Source organism: Staurois parvus, unplaced genomic scaffold (assembly GCF_062004578.1).
Source record: "Staurois parvus isolate SC_StPar_1 unplaced genomic scaffold, SC_StPar_1.0 ptg000142l, whole genome shotgun sequence".
Classification (NCBI taxonomy): Eukaryota; Metazoa; Chordata; class Amphibia; order Anura; family Ranidae; genus Staurois; species Staurois parvus.
The window spans coordinates 3,906,526-3,923,411 of record NW_028317938.1 but is presented as its reverse complement, the minus strand read 5'-3'; the positions used below and the strand labels follow the sequence as shown (position 1 = coordinate 3,923,411).

The window sequence follows — 16,886 nt, the reverse complement described above, 5'->3', positions numbered from 1 at the left end:
AGGAGGACTCTGGATCACAAAGGAGAGCTCAGGAGCAGCATTATTTACTTTTTTTTTTTAACTATTTATTTCATATTGAAGACATATAATATTAAAAAGCTATTTTAACACAAAATAATAATGTAAAGTAAAGCTAACACATGTTCTACTGGTTCATGTGAGATTTGTGATAAGTTCACTTAAATGCCAAAGTACAATTTTCAGACAAGTTACTTATACAGTGAAGCAATGAAAAATAAATCTTTACGTAGCAAGTTACTACTAAGCATACAATCATATCCATAAGCAGAGGTTACCTTCAGTAAAACAAAATTGCTCATAAAATATGGCTAGAAGATCCAGAGACATAAAAAGCGGATTTGCTAAGCTGAGCTGGGATCTGGAACCTTATTATTATTGGAAGTCTTGTTTTCCTACAGGGAAGCTTGAGAAGTAGGGGAATGGGATGTGGCTCAGCTCAACTTCTGTAGAAAAAGTGGAATCTAACAAATTTTATTAGACTTCGTTTTCCCTGAATGCAATCAATGCTTATACATGCACTTACCAGCCACTTTATTAGGTACACCTTGCTAGTACCAAGAAAATATCCCCCACACCATTGCACCACCACCACCACTACCAGCCTTAACCATTCATACAAGACAGGATAAAATCCATGCTTTCATGACCCTACAATAAAAACTGAAACTCGCAGTAACCAGTCTGCCCATTCTCCTCTGACCGCTGACATCAACAAAGTATTTTCGTCCACACAACTGCCACTCACTAGATATTTTCTCTTTTTTGGACCTTTCTCTGTAAACCCTAGAAATGGTTGTGCATGAAAATCCCAGTAGATCAACATTTTTTTAAATACTCAGACCAGCCCATATGGCACCAACAACCATGCCACTTTCAAAGTCACTTAAATCCCATTTCTTCCCCATTCTGATGCTCGGTTTGAGCTTCAGCAAGTTGTCTTCACCACGTCTACATGCCTAAATGCATTAAATTGCTGCCCTGTGATTGGCTGATTAGCAATTTGTGTTACCAAGCAATTGAACAGGTGTACCTAATAAAGTGGCTGGTGAGAATATAAGAAGTGCACAGAGGAAAAAGTACACCACCATCAAGAGAAATAATGGCAGCCCATTGGGAAACACTGTAGGTCACCAACATGGCAGGATAACCATCAAAAAAGAACAATGACGAGGTTGTCCATGGAGGCAGGTATCTAATACCCTCAGTATGATGCGTGGAACTTCAAAAGGAAAGAAACAGAGCAGGAAAAGTAAGGGAAGAATGAGATGAAGTAAAAACGGGGAAGGGAAGGGGGGGGGGGATCCTGCCTGAGGGTAGGTCACCAAGATCACCAGCGGCAGAAAACTATGGTCTTATACAGAAACTAGAGGAATGGTTGGAGTTTTGGAGTTTGGCTGATGTAGAGAAGTCAATCCAAGTGAACCTTACAGCTACAAACTTTGAGCACTGTTCATGGAGGCTGGCAGTTAGTTCCTCCATCCTCATTACTCAGTTGAGTTTCCCAACCCATTAACTAAGAGAGGGAATCATTGTCGTTTTCCAGTGTCTGGAGATCAGGAAATGTCCCGCAGACAGAGTAAATCAAAAAAGGCCTTTCTTAAGAAAAGTGATTGACCCAGTAACCAATATTTACAGTGGGGATCGAAAGTTTGGGCACCCCAGCTAAAAATTTGTATTAATGTGCATAAAGAAGCCAAGGAAAGATGGAAAAATCTCCAAAAGGCATCAAATTACAGATTAGACATTTTTATAATATGTCAACAAAAGTTAGATTTTATTTCCATCATTTACACTTTCAAAATAACTGAAAACAAAAAAATGGCGCCTGCAAAAGTTTGGGCACCCTGCAGAGTTAATATCTTGTACTGCCCCCTTTGGCAAGTATCACAGCTTGTAAACGCTTTTTGTAGCCAGCCAAGAGTCTTTCAATTCTTGTTTGAGGTATCTTTGCCCATTCTTCCTTACAAAAGTCTTCCAGTTCTTTGAGATTTCTGGGCTGTCTGTCACGCACTGCTCTTTTAAAATCTATCCATAGATTTTCAATTATGTTGAGGTCAGGAGATTGTGAAGGCCATGGCAAAACCTCAGTTTACGCCTCTTGATGTAATCCCCCATGGATTTTGAGGTGTGTTTAGGATCATTATCCATTTGTAGAAGCCATCCTCTCTTTATCTTCAGCTTTTTCACAGATGGCATCAAGTTACCATCCAAAATTTGCTGAAATTTTATTGAATCCATTTTTCCTTCTACTCGTGAGATGTTCCCTGTGCCACTGGCTGCAACACAACCCCAAAGCATGATTGATCCAACCCCATGCTTAACAGTTGGACAGAGGTTCTTTTCATTAAATTCTGTGCCCCTTCTTCTCCAAACGTACCTTTGCTCATTCCGGCCAAAAAGTTCAATTTTAACCTCATCGGTCCACAGAACTTGTTTCCAAAATGCATCAGGCTTGTCTATATGTTCATTTGCAAAGTTCAAACGATGATTTTTGTGGTGAGGACGTAGAAGAGGTTTTCTTCTGATGACTATTCCATGGAGACCATATTTGTACAAGTATCTCTTTATAGTGGAATAGTGTACCACAACTCCAGTGTCTGCCAGATCTTTCTGGAGGGATCGTGCAGTCAAACGTGGGTTTTGAATTGTTTTTCTCACAATCCTGCAAGCTGTTCTGTCTGATATTTTTCTTGGTCTTCCAGATCTTGCTTTAACTTCCACTGTTCCTGATGACTGCCATTTCTTAATTACATTCCGAACAGAGGATATTGACATCTGAAAACGCTTTGCTATCTTCTTATAGCCTTCTCCAGCTTTGTGAGCATCAACTATTTTCAGTTTCAGTTTTCTAGACAACTGCTTAGAAGAACCCATGGTGCTGATTGTTGGGCAAGGTCAGATGAGTCTGGGCATTTAAAACCTTTGAGATTGACATCACCTGGTCTTCCCAGATGATGATTGAGAACAATCCATGACACTGGCAGGTCTCAGCTTTGCAAAGGGGGCAGTGCATGCTATAAATTCTGCAGGGTGCCCAAACTTTTGCAGACGCCATTTTTTTGTTTTCTGTTATTTTGAAAGTGTAAATGATGGAAATAAAATCTAACTTTTGTTGACATATTATAAGAATGTCTAATCTGTAATTTGATGCCTTTTGGAGATTTTTCCATCTTTCCTTGGCTTCTTTATGCACATTAATACAAATTTTTAGCTGGGGTGCCCAAACTTTCGATCCCCACTGTATATATATTTTATCAACTTGTCCATTATCTAATTTCTTTAAATGTGTAGAGGCTCTAGAAATATATCCACCTTGCTAAAGAGAAATGTTATATTGAAGTCTACATTCTAAAGACACAACTATCTATATATCTATACTTCCTCGTGGCAAAATCTGAGTTTTTCCTTTTGGAAACATTCCATTTTTTTAAGAGTACTTTATGTAACAGCTTAAAGCTGAACTCAAGGATAAGCAAACATTATCTAAATCCCTGGTGCCCAACCAGCGGCCCTAGGGTTGCATGTGGCCCTTTGGCTCTTACTATATGGCCCTTGGAGGGGACTTTTGTGCTTTCGCAAGTGAAGGAATCTGTTAGAATGCCTTGTAGTTGGTAAAAAAAAATTGGTTTATTTCATTCCCAACATCTTATTTTTTTCTGCTCTGCCCATTCCTTTAATCTTTATTTTTTATTTTCTCTAATCTTTCAGAATACTTCTTTTTAACTTTGGTTTAAATTTAAATTATTAAATGTGGCAAAAGGTATTATCTAGCATCTGTAGCAGTCTCATGTAATGTCTCTCCAGTCTATGCCTGTGTACCTGATACATGTTTCTAGCCTCCAAACAACTTTTACAGCATGTTTGACGTATCTTACCATCTCCTGTTGCATATCTACAGTCCCTGACCATCTTTTGTAGCATGTCTGCATACTGTGACTATCTCCTCCTACAGTCTCTGGCGATCTCTTCATTCACTTGATATTATGTGCTGCCCTATAGTGGTGTCAGTGGCTGCAACTATGGTCCCCTATATCAACTGAGTTGACCAACACTGGTCTAAATATATGAGGTATGTGTATTCTTACTTAAATTTTGCCATGGTTTGTGTATTTTTTCCAATCTGCATAGTAATAAAGACTGGTTACTTCTGCTTTCTCTCCTTGTGGGGGACGACTGGTCTTTTTATCTGCCTCCCTGTAGTTTTCTCATAGCCTGCTCTTGGCACAGGACATGAGCAGCACAGTGTTGATATCACTATTTTTTATTTCTACACAGTGATTTCTAGGTTTGCAAAGGCATTTAGTGCACCAAAAAATGTTTTTGTTTCCTTTGTGGCTACTGAGGAATAAATTTGAGTTAAAGTTTTTTTTTCCAGGTTGAGCTTTCCCTCCACAAGTCAATAGATAATAATTACAAATATGACAGTCAACAGAAAGGTGAGGTTACGCTACAAAACATCTAAATACCCAATTGAATCTTGTTCACAATATTATATTAGCAAGATGAAGTGTACAAATGTGATCCATAAAGCGAATTAGGAGTGAGGTCTGACTGATACCTCTGTACAAGCAATAACAACACTAATACCAAAACCTGCAAAATATGGCACTGCAAAAGACCAATGCTCTACCCCAATCCAGAGGGGTGGGCAAAACTTTATACAGGAAGGGATGGACAAAGTATTCTTATTAAGTGTTCTTGTATGGCAAGACCACTTACTGTTATCTCACATATATATTCTTATTATTATAGCCAAATTTACCACCCTAACTCCTCCCACAGTTTTTACGCTACATAGACAGTAATATACCAAAACGTGCGGATTGTTCCCGATTGGTGTGCTATTACTTTGTGGAACGTTTCGCCGAATGGTTCAAAAAATATCAGCGTTTTTGTGGTGAAATTGGTCCCATAGGAATGAATGGTGGAATGTTCAAAACTAGAGTGGGAGCTGACAAAAGCTAGCGTGTACACTGAAAAATCAGGACATGATTTCTAAACTGCCATCACGCTCTCATTTTCAAGCCCACCTACACAAAACTCATCTCAAAACGTTCAGCTATCCCTGCTGCCACTAAAAATTTCCACATCTAAGCCATAGTCCTGATAGTTTTCACAATATGACCATTTGTTTGCAACTCACGCCGCCCATTCACATTCATTGAAACTCCACTGTAGCCACCTCAAATTTGAAGGGCAATTTCTAAACTGCGACTGTGCCTTCATTTTTAATATTTCAGATACATACTATGAATCAAAATGTAGGTCTGGGTCTTGTGATTCTCACAATATAAAGCTCTTCAGTGTAGAATTTATAGTTTTTAAACTACAACCATTTGAAGATGGCAACCGCCAGTGAAGTGAGCAAGTTGGAGCAGTTTGTTTTTAAATGCTCTTCTCTGCCCTTGCTGTAGAGTGAGTTTCCATAGGAACCCCGGTGTGTGAGCAGGAAGCAGAGTGACGAAAGCTAGAGTGTGAGTTGTAGACTACTGGTGGAGGCAAAAACACTTCACACAGTTTCCCCAGAAATTGTAGATTTTCTAGTTAAAAGTTTTCTTTTTTTTAGAAATCATACTTACCTAGGTGGATGCTGCATCTGTCCCCCGTTGGCTCTAAGACTGAGCGATCAAAGACCGCTGATCGCTCAGATCTTGGTGATTTGTGAGCAGAGAGCTAGTGACTGTCAGTTACCACTCTCTGGCATGCCCTCCTCCCCACCCCCCCCTCCGCGCTCACTGGAGTGCTGCGCTGTGGAGGGTGTGGGATCGGCTGGCAGATTTCTGAGAGGCTGAGTCAGGTGCCAGTCCAGGCTTCTGGGTGGATCCAGACTTTAAAGTTGGGATCTTTCCCCAGCCTAGGTGACGTCAGCTGACAGTGGGCTTCAGCTCGCTGTCAGCTGAAAACAGGTCACAGGAGTGCAGAATAAACTGCACTCCTGTGATCCTCAGGAAAAGTACAGTTAAACAAGCTTTGGCTGTACTTCCTTTAAAATCCTAATTTTTGGAAGGTGTAATTAAAAGCATTCCAGGGTTTTCATGCATCTAATAACTTATAGTTTAACTTATAGTTTTTTTAACCAAAAAATAGCAAAAAAGCATAATAAATCACCATGGACCCTGCTAGAACAATCAAATTTATAAAACAAAGAAAGACATCTGGGAACTAATTATGATGAAAATATTTTTGTTTGATATATAGTTTAATATATCTCTTTTAATCAGGGTTTTAGATGAGTATAAAGTGCAAGATGCAGTCATCTGTAGCCTGCTCATCTCTGTACTAGTTTAATGCGGTCAACTCAGTAAAAAAGGTACTGCACTGCACAGCTTAGGATACCAGCAGGCAGATAGATTGCAATAACCTGTGCATGACTGTTCTCAATTAAATACACTACCATCAGCTTTGATAACAGGCTTTGTGGGATGGAAAGACAATTTAAAGTGGTATATTAAGCAGACAACTATATGAACAGTTGAAAGACGTATGTGATCCGTTTTAACTGCCAAAGGATTTAATCCTGGTCTGCCAGTCTTGTGATTCACACACCTCCACCTGCCTTGCCAGCAACATTACTTCACTGTCTCCTGGTTCAGATTCATGACTTCCTAGACTACCTGCTGGAGAAAGAAAGTAATGAAGGAAGCCACAAAACTGGACCAGGACAAGGAGTGTCAACAGTTGAGCTATCCAGTGTAACAGCAAGGTATTGATCACAAGGCTGGCTGAACAATTACAGTATATATATATATATATATATATATATATATATAGATAGATATAGATATATATAGATAGATATACACATACACACAGTACCTCACAGACGTGAGTACACCCCTCACATTTTTGTAAATATTTTATTATATCTTTTCATGTGACAACACTGAAGAAATGTCCAAATTGGGCCCAAAGTGTCAATATTTTGTGTGGCCACCATTATTTTCCAAAACTGCCTTAACCCTCTTGGGCATGGAGTTCGCCAGAGCTTCACAGGTTGCCACTGCAGTCCTCTTCCACTCCTCCATGACGACATCAGGGAGCTGGTGGATGTTAGAGACCTCCACCTTCCATTGAGGATGCCCCACAAATGGAACACATTTCCATAAAATAAGACTCTACAGCATACTGTATAGGGAAACTTACCTTTTGTGCTACTAAAAAGGTCAGTCGACGAATCCCATGGTCCATTAGTATCAATTTCTGTTTAAATAAATAAAAAATATAAATAATAAAATGTATCAAAACTCAGAAATAATCTCTTAGTAAACAAACTTTAAAATGCTACAGATTTTGTATTTTCATAGCACGTTAGGATTTTTTAACCACTTTAGCCTCCCCGACATAACTGTACCTTGCAAGGTTGAAGTGGTTATACCAGGATGATTCCTGCAGCTAAAGGCATCATCCCGGTGTCTATTTTTTTTGCAAGCAGCGGACTTTAACCACTTCATAACCTGGCACTTTTACCCCCTTCCTACCCAGGCCAATTTTCAGGGATCAGTGTTCTCACACTTTTAATGACAATTGTGCGGTCATGCAGCACTGTACCCAAACTACATTTTTATCATTTTGTTCACACAACTAGAGCTTTCTTTTGGTGGTATTTAATCAACACTGGGGTTTTTATTTTTTGCTAAATTAACAAAAAAAGACCAAACATTTTGAAAAAAACCCCACTTTTTTTGTTTCTGTTATAAAAGTTTGCAAATAAATAATTGTTCTTCATAAATTTAGGCCAAGATGTATTCTGCTACATTTCTTTGGTGAAAATAACCCAAATCAGTATTTATTATTTAGTCTGTAGGAAAGTTATAGAGTTCACAAACTATGGGATATCTGAAATTTGATCAATCTTGAAGTACGAACAGCCAATCTAATTTCTTGAGGCTCAAAAATGTCAGAACAGTACAGATATTCCCCAAATGACCCCTTTAGTCAAGAAAACCCCTTCTTTGGTAATATATAGTTCAATCATCACCATTTGCATCAGAAATTATGTTTTATGTATTGTGTCTATGTCTTTTCATTGATGTACTATGTTCAATAAACTTTTTCTATAAAACCTTTTTTCTTTTGGTACTTAAAAAGTCCCTATTTCTTCTCTGTATGTTTTTTTTATGGCTCTTAATTATAAAAGGGAGTCTGATTCATTCCATCGGTTTCCTAACGAATTTCCCATAGATGTTGATAAGGCTGGGAATGAGCCTAGATCTACACCTTTGTTTTGCTGGGCCTGCTATGTATGGACAAACCGGCAGCAGGTGTTATATCATGCACGCATCCTATCTATAACCAGTCTTGGCCAATCCAATTTGGCAATAATGCAGCCAATAATTATGTTATCAGTTTCTGTTGTGCTACACTGATTGCTACACTCATTGTGCTACCCACAGCATTTGTACACCTACATCCCATGCTGTTTGGAAAACTAGTTACTAAATCTTTGAAATTAATTTTCAATAGCAATTGCAAAGTCTACTTGTTACTTAATAAATAATTAGAACACTTTATATTATTTCATATTTCTTAAATTAAACCAGTGACATTACTAGTCATATACTGTAATCTAGTCATGATTTGATCAAGCATGACACCAAATTAAAGTACAGTATACAAAGCATGAAAAAGACAGCTCATCAAATATTGTGGGAGAAAAAAAAATTTAAAGACCTAAAAACAGCTTCTGAACTGTATTCTTCCATGGACCCTTAATATTCTTTGTTACTATTATTCTATTAAATGTATTCAAACATTTGTGTAGCTGACAGAGAAGTGTATAAAAATAGACAAAAAGGTGGCCAAACACATTATCAGTGCTGCCAAAGCACAAAAAGTGGAGGAAATGACTAAATCTATTAAGAAAGGAGATAAAACCTTTTTTAGGTACATCAGCTATAGAAGGCAAAAATACAATGGGATCACTAAAATGAAAACTGGGCATAACACTTATGTTGAGGGAGACCTGGATGTAGCAAACCATTTAAACAATTAACAAGTTGGGGAATCATATTGGTTCTAGTAATTACAGTTAAGTTTTAGGATTTCTGGAGACAGAGGAAGCAAAAGAAGTAGCTCAATTAAAGCTTAAAGCATTAGGCCCTGATGGTATTCATCCCAGAGTTCTAACAGAACTTCAAGGTATAGTTGTTGGACCATTAACTGATCTTTTTACTCAGTCTCTTCTAACAGGAGAAGTTCCCCATGACTGGTGGATAGCTAATATTGTACCTATCCACAAGAAGTGCAGCAAGGTAGACGTTAGCAATTAGAAACCAGTGAGTTTAACATTAGTTGTAGTCAAGTTAATGGAATCATTCCTGAAACGAAGGATCGCCGATAACTAAAATATCAACAACTTTCTGGACCCAAAGCAGTATGGCTTTACTCAGGGCAGTTCATGTCAGACTAATCAGACTGAATTTTTTTGTCTGTATTACCAATGTTTTGGACCAGAGTGGTGTTGTGGACATAGCAAATCTTGATTTCAGCAAGGCTTTTGACACAGTTCCACATAATGTTCTAATACAAAGGTTGTATAAGCTAAGACTTAACCCTTGGGTGGTTAAGTGGGTATGCAGTTGGCTAAAGGATAGATACCAGACTGTGGTCATAAATGGGGTTCATTTAGAACAGAGACCAGTCACTATTGGTGTACTAGGTCCTGTTCTATTTAATCTATATGTAAGTGATTTTACTGAAGGCTTCTTGGGCAAGGTACAGTTGTGTTCAAAATAATAGCAGTGTGTTGAAAAAAGTGAATAAAGCTCAAAATCCTTCTAATAGCTTTTATTTCCATACACACAAATGCATTGGGAGCACTACACATTCTATTCCAAATCAAAACATGAAGAAAAATATATCAAATTTGTGTTGTTCCTCTAAAAAAATTGAAGAAAAGTGAATATGAAACTGTTCAAAAAAAATAGCAGTGTTTGTATTCTTCTTTACAAACTCAAACATAACCACTTTTTCTGAGAACTGCTGTACATCTGTGTTGCATGGAGTCAACCAACTTCTGGCACCTGTGAACAGGTATTCCAGCCCAGGATGATTGGACTACATTCCACAGTTCTTCTTTATTTCTTGCTTTTGCCTCAGAAACTACATTTTTTATGTCACCCCACAAGTTTTCTATTGGATTAAGATCCGGGGATTGGGCTGGCCACTCCATAACTGTTAGGGACCAGCCGGTGGTAGCCTCTAGCGGCCCACAGACCAGAATTCCCCAGGGCGCGGAATCTAAGTTCCGACCTGCTTGTTCACCAGAGCCCCTGATGGTGGGGATGGACTTGGAGCAAGCCGAGACCAGTTCGCGACCCCTGGGTGCAATCAGCTGTGGAAGAGGCACCTGTTGGTGGTACGCAGCAGGTGAGAGTCTGATGTGAGGAGGTAGAGTAAGCGAGGTCAGACAGGCCGGGTCGGTAACAGCGGAGCAGGTCGGTACAAAACAGCAGGCAGAAGAATAAACGGGTCACGGTCCGGGTTTGGCAACAGGAGATCAAAAGTGCAGGAGCAGGCAGGAGAATGGTCAGGCAAGCCAGGGGTCAGAGCAGGAGAAGTCAGCAGATCAGGATCAGGCAGGGTCAGCAGCAAAGGAAACTCACAGGAACACATGAAAGACCATACGGCACTTGAGCATTGCAAGAGCTGGGTTTAAATAGCCAGCCCAACTCCTGACAGGCGCTCCTGGGTCCTAATGCTTGCCTGGTGCCGTCATTGGTGACAGGCGTGTCTGGGTCCTAGTGCCCGCCTGCCTGTACGTTTTGTCAGGACTCTACGCATGTGCGGATTCGATCGCCGCAGCGATCTTCCCATTCCCTGACAATAACGTCAATCTTTTTGGTCTGGAACCAAGATGTTGCACGTTTACTGGTGTGTTTGGGGTCATTGTCTTGTTGGAACACCCATTTCAAGGGCATTTCCTCTTCAGCATAAGGCAGCATGACCTCTTCAAGTATTCTGATGTATTCAAACTGATCCATGATCCCTGGTATGCGATAAATAGGCCCAACACCGTAGTATGAGAAACATCCCCATATAATGATGCTTGCGCAACCATGCTTCACTGTCTTCACAGTATATTGTGGCTTGAATTCAGTGTTTGGGGGTCGTCTGACAAACTGTCTCCGGCTACTAGACCTTACTTTCATCAGTAAACAAAATGTTGTGCCATTTCTCTTTAGGCCAGTCAATGTGCTCTTTGGCAAATTGTAACCTCTTCAGCACATATCTTTTTTTCAACAGTGGGACTTTGCGGGGGCTTCTTGCACATAGCTTGGCTTCACATAGGCATCTTCTAATTGTAACAGTACTCACAGGTAACTTCAGACCTTCTTTCATCTTCCTGGAGCTGATTGTTGGCTGAGTCCTTGCCATTTTGGCTATTCTTCTATCCATTCGAATGGTAGTTTTTCGCTTTCTTCCACGTCTTTCAGGTTTTGGTTGCCATTTTAAAGCATTTGTGATCATTTTAGCTGAGCAGCCTATCATTTTCTGCACTTCTTTATATGTTTTCCCCTCTCCAATCAACTTTTTTAAATCAAGGTACGCTGTTCTTCTGAACAATGTCTGGAACGACCCATTTTCCTCAGAATGTCAGAGAGAAATGCACTGTAACCAGCATGTACAACATTTGCTGCCTTCCTTCCTTAAATAAGGGCAATAATTGCCACCTGTTTTTCAAAGAATGAATGACTTCACTAATAGAACTCCACACTGCTATTATTTTGAACATGCCCCTTTCAATTAGTGATTCAATTTACACAGAATCAGCAGCATGCATGTCATGACTGTTGGGTCTGTTGGATTTCTATTACTCTACTACACCTACTAGCAAATTATTTGCCATGTAGAAATATAATTTCTACCAAAAACAGTGATTGATCAGGTTAGTGATGTCTGACTGCTATTATTTTGAACACAACTGTATGTATTTTTGTTAATGTTACAAAGGTGTGTTGTAGAGTTGATATCCCTGGAGGTGTCTATAACATTGAACATGATTTGGCATTGCTAGAAGATGTTTCTAAATGTAAAATAATGCATCTAGGCAAAAAGGATCCCTTGAGAGAGTACATCATTGGGAGTGCAGTGTTGGCCAGCACTACAGAGTAAAAGGATTTGGAGGTACTTATTTCAGATGATTGCAAAATAAGCAGTGTGACAAGGAAGTGGGGAAAGCGAATAGAAGTCTAGGATGTATTACTAGAGGGATCACCAGCAGGAGGTAGGAGGTCCTGATTCCCCTATATAGATCTTTAGTGAGATCTCATTTGGTTCTCCAGTTCTGGAGACCTCACTTACAAAAGAGATATTGATAAGAATGAGTCCAGAGACAAGTAACAAAAATCGTGAAAGGTCTGAGAGATAAAACATATCAAGAGTGACTTCAGGAACTTAATATGTACAGTCTGGAGGAAAGAAGGGAAAGGGGAGACATGATATTAACATTTAAATATATCAAGAGGTGTGTTAGGAATGGACTGGCCAGCAATGGTGGGACTCACCTGCCTTTTGATCTGCAGTACCAGGGCTGGCCAGCGGGTGCTCCCAGCAATCAGAGACTCAACCTTTCAGCCAGCTAACACCTGGAACTGATGATGCTGGGGTATTTAAGGGATGGCCAGACCCCCAGACTCTGCCTTGGTGTTGTGTTTGTCCTGGGCCCTGTATCTGTCCTGCATCCTGTTTCTGTCCCTCTGCCTGACCCTCTGTACTACGCTGCTTGTTACCTGTTTTGATCTCTGGCTTGTGACCCTGACCATCCCTCTGCCTGACCCTCTGTACTACGCTGCTTGCTACCTGCTGAACCTGGCCTGCGACCCCGACCATTCTCTGCTTGCTCCCCCTGTACCTACCTGCCCAATTGATATTGACCCGGCCTGCCTGACGACGCTTGCTTGTATGTACTGTTATCTGTGGGTGGTTTGGTTTGGTTTGTTTGCACTGTATTATGTTTAGTATTGCACTGCGTTTATGTTTGTATGGTTAGTGTTAATAAATTGTATTGTTTATCACATATCTGAAGTCTGCGTTTCCCTGCATCAGTCACACACCTCTGGTCATACCTGGGAGCCCTGACAAGGTGGAATAAAGTTCAAGAGGGCAGTATTTTCAATATTAAACCAAAATCAAGAACACAGGGACATGACGTAGCTAACTGGAGGAAAGTGCAAAACTAATCTTAGAAAGTATTATTTTTCTGAAAGGGTAGTTGCTGCTTGGAATAGACTTCCAGTAGAGGTAGTGAGTCAGTCAGCAGTAAATGGTTTCAAACATGCTTGGAACAAACATACTGTAGATCTATACTCAGACGAAAAAGTTAAGGAAAAAAACCAAACAATACAAAACATGCATTAAAAAAAAGAAAGAAAAAAAGGCAGACTCGATAGACCATTTTGTCTCTTTTTTGCCATCACTTTTCTAAATATTAGATTTCAATTACCAGCTAATAAACTGCTATTATCATACAGTTACAAAACATTGGATAGAAAAACAGATTTAAATTGATACATACATTAAGCAGATTAACATGTTTGTCAATGAAAAATTATTTTTACATTTTATGATACACCCCTTTCCTGAAAATGAGCCCTCTTTCAGACACATACTATCTACAGGCACTTGCTGTAACATTGGCTTAACATCATTAGGATTAAAAAAATGTGAACTGCGCTTATGTGTGCCAAAATATTAACAAAAAAAAACAAACTGTAGACATACTATGAGATACTGGCATAGTGAAACATATGGAACACATGAAAAATGTGCTCAGCTATTTCAAATAATAATATGAACATGAATAAATGACCAAATACAAAATGACAACAAAATCATTTAAAAATGTCCCAATCTGATAAAAAAACAAAGGTGTCCAGAAACAAGAAGTGAGAAAACGCAACCACATCCAAAACTATACTGACTGAAGAAAAGGTATCCTGAGATAGAAAGGGCCTCCACCGAATAACACCATGCACCATGAGTACACGGTGATATAAGGTATCCTGAGATAGAAAGGGCCTCCACCGAATAACACCATGCACCATGAGTACACGGTGATATAAGGTATCCTGAGATAGAAAGGGCCTCTACCGAATAACACCATGCACCATGAGTACATGATGATATAAGGTATCATGAGATAGAAAGGGCCTCCACCGAATAACACCATGCACCATGAGTACATGGTGATATAAGGTATCCTGAGATAGAAAGGACCTCCACCGAATAACACCATGCACCATGAGTACACGGTGATATAAGGTATCCTGAGATAGAAAGGGCCTCCACCGAATAACACCATGCGCCATGAGTGCATTGTGATAAAAGGTATCCTAAGATAGAAAGGGCCTCCACCAAATAACACCATGCACCATGAGTACACGGTGATATAAGGTATCCTGAGATAGAAAGGGCCTCCACCGAATAACACCATGCACCATGAGTACATTGTAATAAAAGGTATCCTGAGATAGAAAGGGCCTCCACCGAATAACACCATGAATCACGAGTGCATGGTGATATAAGGTATCCTGAGATAGAAAGGGGCTCCACCGAATAACACCATGCACCATGAGTGTTTTACCATTTTATTAAAATCTTTACACTATGTTGGATTCTCTACCTCTATTCCGTGTATGGATCTGATGGATTAGTATTTAAGAGATTTCCAGTGTGGAGGTACTCGCTTATTCAGGAACAGTTCTGAGGAACACACTAGAGGAGACCTCCATGGGATTACTATTATTACAGGTACTTATACAGCGCCATCAGTCAGTGCTTTTACATATATATTGTACATTCACATGAGTCCCTAACCCTCAAGGGGCATACAGTCTAAGGTCCCTAACACATTCATACATACACATATTAGGGATAATTTAGACAGGATCCAATTAAGCTTCCAGCATGTCTTTGGAGTGTGGGAGGAAACCGGAGTACCTGGAGGAAACCCACGCAGGCACAGGGAGAATATGCAAACTCCAGGCAGGTGGTGGCATGGTTGGGATTCAAACCAACAACCCTAGTACTGCCAGATGGAAGTGCTAACTATTTAGCCACTGTGCTGTGCTACTATACTAAAGCACTCTATGACTTTAACCAGAGAGTCATGGTTATCTGGAAAGCCTGCATGGTGTTATTTGGTGGAGATCCTTTCTAATTACCTCAGGATACCTTTTCTTCAGCCAGTTTACTTTCGGATGTGGCTACATTTTCTCACTTCTTGTTTCTGGACACTTGTGTTATTTTTTCACATTGGGACTTTTTTTATTTGTGATTTTGTGATAATTTTTCATGTCATTTTGTATTTGGTCATTTATTCATGTTCATATTGTTATCTGAAATAGCGCAGCATATTTTTCATACCACTAACATTATTAGGACCAGCTTCCTTATGATAACAATAGGGATCAATTGAAGATGAGGAAAAAAATCAGGGTATGCCTGATCCATTGGTCACCAGTTAGCTGGCCATATAAACAATGACCACACTGTGTTTCTGCCAATCAAATGGTACTGGTCTGAGAGCATAACGTAAATACAATCAGATCCATTACACAATTAGTGCTCTAGTGCAGTATCTTTGAGTCCTATTCCTAGAAATGTGCCCAAGAGAGCCCTACGGGAAATATAAGTAATCATGACTGTCTTGCCACTTATTGTGTTTCATAGTTCTTAAAATCACTAGAGCTGAAAGTGCAATTCAGTGCCTACTTCAGAAGCAAAAAAAATGTGCAAAAAATGGATTGCAATTAGGAAGAAAAAAATATATAGCAAGCTTTGGCAATAATATTACTGTCCGGGAGAGAAAATAACTGTAATACCCTGAGTTTTAACATCAAAATTGTTATTGCTTTTAAAATTCCACAAGTGGCATATAATGACAGCATAGCAACAGGATTCTGATTACATTGTAATAATGTGGGTTTCTCAGTCAGTCTACAGTTATAACCAGGCGATTAGGCAGCAGCACCTGGAAAAACTCCATTAACGCTGACTGCTTCCATCTCCTCTGCAAGTCATTTACAAGTATATGATCCTAATTTCTATAAACATGCTGGGGCTGAGATATTATTTGGACAATTGGGATTATTCTAGTAGATGCTTAAATGTTTTTTTTTTCCTCCCACTGCCTGAGGCTTGATACAGATGAAAATCAAAACTATCTTTTTCCGCTTCTGTTTGTTTTTAAAAAATAAATACGGATTCTCCCTCCCCCCTCTCCACCAAGCTAGGGAAATGGAATGCTTGTGAATAAGCCCAAGTTTGAGCAATACGGGAAGAAGCAGCAGGCCTTTTTTAAAGTACAGGTGCAAAAACAGCAGGAATTTTAGTATTCTGCTTACAAATAAAAAAAAAAGAATAATGACTATATTTAATTAGTTTGATTGTGACTGTAGATGCAATATTTATTCTGCCAATTTAATCTGTATTATTCTATTACATTGAAATAATAGGGCACTAGGTAAAGTGGTAGTAAAATTTCAAAAAGGGAAAAACTTTCCCCCTGCAAGTAATGTCAAAATGTGCTAGTATGCATCATATACTAGCACATTATGAGAGACTTCCCTTAAAACAAATCCCTCCAGTGGTGTACCATCACCGCTGACAGGGCTTCCATCTTCACCGGGTCTTCCTTGCAGGTTTGCTGACTTCGGCCGTTTGAACGGCTGAGCTGTGACAACATCACTCCCAACACATGCATATGGGAGCCACAGGCACAGCACAGTGCTCTAAAGGGACAACATAGCGTCCTTTCAGAGCACATTGTACATGGGCTGGTGATGTCACCAGCTGCAGAAGTAGTGAATATTTCCTAGATGATGCATGTTTAGGAGATTCCTTGTACCTACAGCTAACTTTTA

General features: G+C 39.6%; 1 protein-coding gene across 1 annotated transcript in view; it reads right to left on the bottom strand.

Moving 5' to 3' along the window:
* Positions 1–16,886, bottom strand: part of ACACA (acetyl-CoA carboxylase alpha) — a 535,652-nt gene that overhangs the window by 265,212 nt on the left and 253,554 nt on the right. Inside the window, exon 33 of the mRNA XM_089673600.1 lies at positions 7,165–7,221. Within this exon, the coding sequence (XP_089529726.1) occupies positions 7,165–7,221 (57 nt within the window). The remainder of the gene's footprint in view (positions 1–7,164; positions 7,222–16,886) is intronic.